The 9,548-nt window shown below is 39.9% G+C and overlaps 1 protein-coding gene across 1 annotated transcript; it reads left to right on the top strand.

Moving 5' to 3' along the window:
* The first annotated feature begins 8,182 nt into the window (after positions 1–8,182).
* SMIM43 (small integral membrane protein 43) lies at positions 8,183–8,368 on the top strand. The gene has a single exon (XM_070949127.1). It carries the CDS (start codon positions 8,183–8,185, stop codon positions 8,366–8,368), a length of 186 nt encoding a protein of 61 aa, XP_070805228.1.
* The last annotated feature ends 1,180 nt before the right edge of the window (positions 8,369–9,548 follow it).

Genomic DNA, 9,548 nt, shown 5'->3' with positions numbered 1-9,548 from the left:
AGGTCGTCGGGCTCTGGCGGTTCGTTAGCTGCGGTTGACGTTGAGTATTTGAGTCGAGATTCCCCACTATAGAGCCTGTGCATAATAAAACCATCTTTTTTTTTTTTACACTGTCTGTGCATCCAAGCGCGAAAGTTTTTGACGAGTATTAAGACGGATATGCAGCATCTAAGCCCTGTTGAAACTCATTGGACTCAGCTGCACTTCTTTACAGTCACTTTCTGCAAGTTCGAAGGGGTTTGGGAAATCTTGTGCAGTTGCATTTTGATCATCTGATCATTATGACGTACTCTAGTATTGCTTTGTTAATGTTAAGAGAAATTAGTTTTTCAGCCAGTCATTGTATACAGGTGAAGTGTAATATGCCTAAGAAGCACAGGTGTGGAATGGTGGGATTTCAAGGAAATGAAAGGACTGACAGATGTGGAAGAGCTTGGATCCAAGTGTCTCCTGCCTAGCCTTGATTTGGATACTTCTAATGAAGACAGTCATTTGTTATACTGTTGTTACTGTTTAGAATTGCTTTTTCTAATATTATATTATATTGGAATTCTGCAGAGATTCTCAGTCATTCAGGTCATGGTTGTCCCAAGGGTGCTTTTTCAGCATGCAACTGGACTTTCTTGGTTTTTTGTTTTTTGAAGAAAAATGAAAAACCCTTCCATTCCTCTCCTGTCAGAGCTGAAGAAGCTGAGTAGAGTAGAATAGAATAGAATAGAATAGAATAGAATTTGTTATTGGCCAAGTGTGATTGGACACACAAGGAATTGACTTAGTGCATACGCTCTCAGTGTACATAAAAGAAAAGATGCATTTGTCAAGAATTGTAAGGTACAAGACTTAATGATAGTCATAGGGAACAAATAAGCAATCAAATCGTATTAGGAAACAATATCAATATAAATTGCAAGGATACAAGCAACAAAGTTACAGTCATACAGTCACAAGTGGGAGGAGATGGGCGATAGAAACAATGAGAAGACAATAGCAATAGTAATGCAGCCTAATGTGAATAGTTTGACAGTATTTAGGAAATTATTTGTTCTTGTATCTAGTTGGCTTGGTGCAGTGCTCTATAGCGTTGTTTTGAGAGTAGGAGTTGAAACAATTTATGTCCAGGATGCCAGGGGTCTGTAAATATTTTCACAGCCCTCTTTTTGACTCGTGCAGTATACAGGTCCACAATGGAAGGCAGGTTGATAGTAATTGTTTTTTCTGCAATTCTAATTATCCTCTGAAGTACATGTCTGTCTTGTTGGGCTGCAGAACCAAACCAGACAGTTATAGAGGTGCAGATGACAGACTCAATAGTTCCTCTGTATAGAAGCGAAACATCTTCAGAGAAAAAACAAGAAAGTCCAGTTGCTTTCTGAAAAAGCACCTTTGCGAATTCCATTGGAATCTGTTCTCCTGTAATTTCAACCCATTATTCTGTCTCAGGAGAAATAGATTTTGATCTTTATTAAATTTCTATGCTGCCCATCTGACTGATACAGTGATCTGGGCGGCTTACAATATTACATTACATTCAGTATTATTATTGATTACACTCAATAACATTTGTGTTATATCCTTTTAGATATTTAAAAAGTGCTTCTGTTGCTCTCAGTTGTATTTCTCTGAAGTGAGCCCCCCCTCCCCGAAAATCAGGCAAGAAGGAAAAACACCCTAAGAAACAGAAAAGACTTTCTAGAACAAGACATTCAAACTGCACTCCCTCACTGTCTAGGAAAACCGCCTGGAGTGGTTTTTGCAAAAGTTAAATATTTTGTATCTCATTCACAAAAGTGGAGTACTTATTGGATACCAAGCATCTGGAGAAGCTCCATCCAGGGGGAGAAAGTGCTGCAGACTATAGCCCAGTGATGGCTAACCTTTTTGCCATCGCGTGCCAGGAGCGGGCGAGGGGTGTCATGCACATGCATGCTGACACCCATAATTCTATGCGTCCCACCCCCTCACATGTGTGCACAACACCTCTCCCCCCCACTCCTGGCACACGATGGCATGGTTTTCTCTCTCCCCAGGCTCCAGAGCCTTTCTAGCAGCTTGGGGAAGGCAAAAACAGCTTCTCCCCCCCCCGGAGGTCCTCTGGAGGCAGGAAACAGCCCGTTTGCCAACTTCTGGTGGGACTGGAAGGCCTATTTTTTGCTCTCCCTAGCCTCCAGAGCCTTTTTAGGAGCCTGGAGAGGGTGAAAACAGCCTTCCCCACCGGAAGTTGGCAAATGGGCCATTTCTGGCCTCTGGAGGGTGTCCGGGGAGGGGGAAGGCTGTTTTCGCGTGCGCAGAAGCATCGTGCACACGTGCGACCCGGTAGCGGCCAATATTGAAACCCACTACTGGTCTGGACCTTTTAAACCATAATTGCTTGTTTCTCATAGAATCCCCAGTGCAGTGAGTTAGTTCATATGTTATATATACACATAGCCTATTGCGTTAGAAACCACTTTAAAAAAAAAAAAAAATCTGAATCCAAAAACCCTACAAACAAAAAGAGTCTTGCCTTACGTTTACAATTTTTAAATATAAAATACAAATTTTAAAATAAAACTAAACAGTTTCATAGAGGGAAATAAGTCGAGAACCAAAAGGGTTAGGGAAAAAAATGGGATGGAGAGTTGATTGAGGTATATGACATAATGCATGGTATGGAGAAAGTAGAAAGGTTATTCTACCTTTCTAAAAATGCCCAATGAAGGAATCCATCCAGTGAAGTTGATAAGAAAGAAATTTAGAAACTAGATTAAAAAGTACCTTGTTATGGAATTCCCTTATAGAACATGTAGTGATGAATGACTTTAACGCCAGGGGGCATGGGAGGTGGAACTGAAGGATAAATTAAGGAAGATTGGGTGATTGCTATGGAAAACAAAATGCAGGACTGAAAATGGTATTTATTCTTATCTTTTTAATTTAATTTACACTACCAACCTCCTAGTGAACGCCTGGCTTTTCAGGGCAATATGAGGAAAAACAACTTGTTGACTTAGCAACAGACAAGTGTTTTGCTGCCTTCTGCAGAAGATGAAGCGGTGCGCCTGTCACTTTCAAAATAACAAATCTGGACTGACAATTGAAGCAGCTATGTGTTCTAGAGACTTTAGTAAGCTGTTTAGTTAGATTAGGTTAGTAGGTGCAGGACTGAGGGAGATGTACAGTTCTGTTATCCAATCCAGAAGATGACCACCTGGGCTCAGGGCCACAGATGTAGAATGCTGTGATATTTGCTTCCTGAGGCACTTGCCTTGCTCTCCAATAACAAGCCTTGCTCTACTGAAAGCCTGGGACTAATTTAGTTCTCATTTATGTAAATAGTTGGCTTCTGTTCCATCAGATACAGGACAAGAAACATCTCCACAATAAATGGTTTCAGCATCAGCAAGCACTTTTGCTTGATTGCCTAGAAAGAATAGCCTGCAGTAATTTTTTTCAAGTTAACATAAAAGAATTCCATTTTGGTTTTGATGTAATCAAGATGCCACACTTCATGCTGTTGAAAGAGAAACAGTTTTTAGCAAACGAAGTAAATTTCCTTGGGTTGTCTCAAGATTGAGAGCGACACGTAACATTCTAAATAACAGGCTCCTCAATCAAATGGAATGTCAATATTCAACTGAAAAAACATGCAGTGATTATATAAATTTTAACACTATTGTAAGAATACAGTTGACTGCAATCTTAGAAATAAACTGTTTAGATTTACTCCTATGCCAGTATGACTCAAAATAGTTTGCTGCCTGAGGCAAAAGGACATATTTTCCCACACTCACTCTTTCCATAAAAAGAAGCAAACATTGGCAAATTCTAGGCTTTCCACGTAGACATGAAGATGCAAATCAGTGCAAAGAATAAAGAATCAACAAAATATGAACTTTGTTAAGATGACAACAGAATCAAACTTATTCTGTTCAGTACCTACCTTAAAAAAAAGAAGAGATTTTCATCTGCTTTTGTTAAGGCAGTTTTTATGTGCAAGTCCCATGCAAATAAATTAGATTGTTTACCTGATACCAAAATTCCAGCCAGATGGGCCATCTGTCCAATCCAGCAATCAATTTCTTGATGATCATATATCTATAATCTAATGGACAACGGAACCCAAAAGACAGGCAGCTTGTGAGCTAGATGATAATATGAAGTTTGATAGTCTCATCTTTGAGTAGCTCACACACTACTCCCATGAGGCACACACTACAATCTAAGTTGTAGTAATGTAGCAGACAACTAATATGTTGCAATATTCTTACATTTGAAATTTGCAATGACCTCATATACTGTATTTTTCCTAGCAAAGGAAAAGAACACAACAAAACAAACCTGTGACCATTATGAGCGATGGGAAAATGGAAGCGTCCCTGAACACAGAGGAGAGATTGATAGCAGCTTACAAAGGCTCAGTTGCTTGCAAACCATCTCATATCAGGGCAAAGGTTGCAATTCTACTCCATATTCTTGGAAAGAACCTTATTCTTACAGAAAGCCAAAGAAATTGCTTTCTGTTTTGTCACTGGAAAACGAGTTTCTGAATGGTTTCCTGTGCAAAATAAGATAGTTTGTAGCAGTGGTGAAATCCAAATTTTTTTACTATCAGTTCTGTGGGCGTGGTGTGGCTTGGTGGGCATGGCTTGGTGGGCATGGCAGGGGAATGATACTGCAAAATCCTCATTCCCTCCCCACTCTGGGGCCAGCCAGTGGTGGTAGTTTCCAGTTCTCCAAACTACTCAAAATTTCCGCTACCGGTTCTCCAAACTGCTCAAAATTTCCGCTACCGGTTCTCCAGAACCTGCTGGATTTCACCCCTGGTTTGTAGGATTACTAAATAAAATCCATAGAACTGTTTGTTATTGGTGGCAATGTGCAAGATTTCACTGTTTAAATCTGAATGCAATCATAACTTTTGTATGAATGGATTAAAAATGGGAATGCAGTCACTTTTTCATTTACATTTCATAAAATGCAAATAGGCAGATACTTCCATTTATGCAGTATGATGAATTGTGTTTAAATAGAACAAGGATAATATCTGCTTATGAAAGAATCACTGAGTTGGAATGAACTGCACAATTGATAGCAGGATCAACTGAAAATAAGTGAGATCAGGATTATAATACCATTTCCAATTTACAGACATACTGTATGTTATCAAAACATCTGATTAAGAGGTTATAAGCATCAAGTTATTCCAGCTGAACATTAGAATTTTGAACATAAATATAACATAGCCAGACTCAAAAATCTCTCTACGTTGTTCTATCCTTCTGTAATCAGTTTCCTAGTCTTGTAAGGAAGTCATTGTGGTATCTTAAAGACAAACAAATTTATTATGGATCTAGATTTTGTCGAACACCTGAAAGCTGTGTCATAACAAATGCTATTGTCTTTACATTGCCCCCCCCCAAAAAAAATCCCTTTTGTTTTTCCTAGTGGTGATGGTGGTGATTAGGTTTTCTTGACCAATCAATTAAAAGCTTGGATTATCCTGGAGGTTTAGGAAAAGGTGAAACTGAAAAGCATAAACATTACTATTCCAGTATTGTGGATATCTACTCTCTTTCCTAATCTACCTCCGTAACTAAATAAACATTGTGGAAAGTTTTAAGGATTAAAATTTCCCAGAGGCAGCTTTCCATTAATCTTTCCACTAAGGCTTGTACAAAACTGTCAGTTTAAAGCATCATGGATTAATCACTAAACTGAATATCTTGTGTAACCATGGAACCTATTGGTTAACTGAAATGTTGCATATGTTTTCCTCATTTCCTTTGCTTATCTTCCTATTGACAATCTTTAATTCACAAGCTCTTTGAATTAACCACTGTACTCTCATTCTCGGAAAAAGTGCTATGTAAATAGACACCATTATACTCATAATTCCACAAACTCCTGCCAGGTGTCCTCATTGTCCATGCACTATATGATTGGAATGATCTTGCTATTACATAATGGCAGCACCTTGTGGAATAGTAGCAGGTAGCTGTTTTGACTTTCTTCAATCTCTGAAAGATAATTTATATGCAGAAAAAGTGAATTAGAAGTTAACAGAAGTCTGAACTGGAAGAAATGGGTCTTTTAAAATCTGTCCAGATGGTTTTACCAGTAGTATCAAAGAACTTCAGATCTTGGAAGCCAAGTGACAATCAAAAATGCAGCAAATGATAAATGATGGAACACTAAACATGTCTGGATTGTTGTTATTTTGCACTTTATTTTTTACTTTTATAAAAATGGCATAATCAGGTGCAGTTGATATGTACCCAAATATAAACATCCATTTTATTATTGGCACTGTATCTTGTATCTTTTCCTATGATAAAATAGTGCTTATAATTAAACAAATGGGTTTAGATTCAGGGGAGCAGAACCAATTCAATGAAAGCAATACATAGAATTTCATCTTTAGGAGGAATATTACTGTAAGATAAATGAATCACAAATTCTGAATCTCATAAAGTGATTAAGGTGATGGACAAGAAAACAGGAAAGGAACTAGTCCTCCCTCATCATGAACACCAGCTGAAAAACTTTTGGCTGCTCACTGTCCTTCGGCCAAATCCATTTTACAGGGTTGTTGTTGAGGAAAAATAGGAGATGGAGCACTGGAAGGATACCTTGAGTTGTGCAAAGGAAGACAGGATATAAATCTATTAATAAATAATGAATAAATATATACCTTTTCAGAGACATTATCTTCTATCCTTCATAGCGTGTGGGATGGATAGGAAAATCTAAGGACTTCCTCTTTGTTGCTTTGCTCATCTATGGCTATGCAGTCCACACACACCATTCAATGGATTTCTCTATTAGTGGGCACAAGCCAAAAGAATAAAGGCAGCTGAAACAAGAAGCTGATAGTGGATTTTATTTATTAGATTTTTATTCCACCTTTATTACTTTGTAGATAACTCAAGGCTAACATACATAATACTACAGGTAGTCCTCGACTTACAGTTCTTTTAGTGACCGTTCAATGTTACAACGGCACTGAAAATTTATGACTTTTTCAGTTACCACCTTTCCAACATCCCCATGATCATGTGATCAAAATCCAGATGCTTGGCAACTGGTTCAGATTTATGACCGTTGCTGTGTTCCAAGGTCACGCGATTCCCTTTTGCAACCTTCTGACAAGCAAAGTCAACGGGAAGCCAGATTCACTTAATAACCAGGTTACCAACTAATCAAAACTGCAGTGATTCACTTAACAACTGTGGCAAGCAAGGTCATAAAATGGGGCAAAATTAACTAATGCCTCTATTAAGAACAGAAATTTTGGGCTCAATTGTGGTTGTAAGTCAAAAGCTACCTGTACTACAAAACAGTGCAACAGACGATGGGCTGCTTAGAGTCTGCTAGAAATGTAATTTCTTTGTAGCCCGAACAGCAAAAAAAAAACTTCACCGCTTTCTGAAAGGACAGCAGTTGACTTGTTGATCTAGGCAGCCTCGTTTTACGTCAGAAAAGCCCGCTCTCCCTCTGCGACTCGCTTAGCAGAGCTCCCGATTTGATGCCCTCCAGATGTCTCGGCCGCCCACTGGGACGGGACTGACGGGAGAGCGTGGCGGGACTCGGTCCGTTGCCCCTTCAATCCCGCCCTCTTCTTCTCACTTGCTCGCTTTCCCCCCTCCCGCCCCCTCCCCGGGTAATATAGGTTGATCAAAAGCAGCGGCCGCGCTTGCTGGACTCTTTTGCCAGGATGCTGCTATTTTAATGTGGATTTTCTGCCTCCCCCGACGCTCCCCCCTCCCTCTCCCGGTGCTTGTTTCAATCAACCCATGGAGAACCGATCTTGAAGGCGCGGAACATTTATCTGGGCATCCCGACGGTGCTGAGCCAATCCGTTCAAGGGCGGCGTGTGAGCGTGTGTGTCTCTGCGTGTTCCTTTTAGCGGGATCTGTGAGTGCAAAACAGCTCGTACGAGCTTCCAGCCCTTTACGGCGACGAACTGATTTGTTGTTGCTGTTGTTATCTGTTCCCAACCGGAGTCGGTGAGAACCTTCTGGCGGGTCCTTCCCGCGTCTCCTTCGTTTGGCTCCCAGCCTAGGCGAAGAAAGGAGGGGGGGGGGGAAACAGGGACCCTCGGAGAAGAGATGCCGGGGGCGGCTGAACACCCCGATTTCGCCCCCTCCCTGGTGGAACAGGAGGCCTGGCGGGGCAGTTCGTGAGGGATGGCCTCCGCGGCGCCATGGAGTGGCAATTCAACTTGCTCCTCTACCTCGCGCTTTTCTTCCTTCTGCTCTTCCTGCTTGTCCTGCTCCTCTTCGGGGTCATTAAGCAGCTGAAGAATTCCGTCGCCAGCACCGGCGCCCTCCAACCCGGCCGGCCCTCTTTGAGAGAGCCCTGGGGCTTCTGCCGCGAGCAAACCCTGTGAGGCGAGGCGAGACGAGACGCCCCCGCCTGGATTAAAAGGCGAAGTACGCCGCGACTTCCAAAGAGCAGCCACAGGTGCGTCTCGAGGGGTTGAAGTTGATCTTGGAGTTGGGATGTGTGATCCAGTGGGTCTTTGGGCTGGGAAATGAATAATTTCAAAGCTAGCTTCAGTTACAACAGCCTCATCCTGCACTCTTCAGTTGGAGAGATCCTTGCTCAAAAGATCCAGAACGGTCTTGCTAAATCTTCTGGCTTTAACTTCCAGACTTTGCTTTGAGGAACTTGCCCTAAATAATCACAAAGTAAGTTCCTCTTAGGTTTAGGTTCCAGTCTGGCAAATGTGATAAGGTTTAGGGTTCCTTAATTATTGGAATTCTTAAAAGGCTTAAAAGGAATTCTTGAAAAGGCTTGATAAGTCATAAATAGAAGTAATTCTACTTATAATAAAAAAAAACTTTATATCAGCTCGAGTCATTCTTTAATTTCTTCAGTTAAATTGGCTTTCATAACTTCTTTTTTTTGGGGGGGGTCTTTAAATTCTGTATATATTGCAGAGCATGCTTATACTGCAACCTACATAAGGTATCTTTTGGTAAAATAATATGCATAACCAGCCCCAATATAAATGGTATTAAGTAGTTCAAATTTCGTGAGCAAATCTTTGAAGTTTCAGGTTTACAGAGATACTGAAGTGAATAATAAGTACTCTAAACATCTGTTATATATTTTTTAAAATGCCTCAAATAATTTTTGATCTTATTTTTTCTAATTTTGTTTACTAATTTAAAATCATAATGATCCCTCAAGTTCCTTTTGTATTATTCATATATATCATTTCATTTACTCTGCTCTCAACTTAAATAGATTAATATCTGGGACGTTCATCAATATATTGATTTATAGCAGGGTGGATAAAAATCAATGATTTTTTTTAAAAAAATCAAAAAAATCAGATTTTTTTGATTTAAATCAAATTTATTTTAATAAAAAACTTTTGGAGTAAAAATCTATCGTAAGATAGTTTTCTATTTAAGATACATAAATAATTTAGTTTATTCAGCATGAAATGGAGCTTAGTTATGTAGCATGAGGCTGTATATTCTGCAACACTGGGACTATCGGTGAGTCAACAGTGGGTCAAAGGAGTAGCAGAGATGACAGTTGCTCTTTAAAAATTATGA

The sequence above is a fragment of the Pituophis catenifer genome, unplaced genomic scaffold, assembly GCF_029215685.1.
Source record: "Pituophis catenifer annectens isolate HBS135680 unplaced genomic scaffold, rPitCat1.0.hap2 SCAF_8, whole genome shotgun sequence".
Taxonomy (NCBI): domain Eukaryota; kingdom Metazoa; phylum Chordata; class Lepidosauria; order Squamata; family Colubridae; genus Pituophis; species Pituophis catenifer.
This window is presented reverse-complemented; position numbering and strand designations above follow the sequence as displayed.

Coding starts and splice junctions, on each gene's coding strand:
- SMIM43 (XM_070949127.1), top strand. CDS start 8,183: ATGGAGTGGCAATTCAACTTGCTCCTCTACCTCGCGCTTTTCTTCCTT.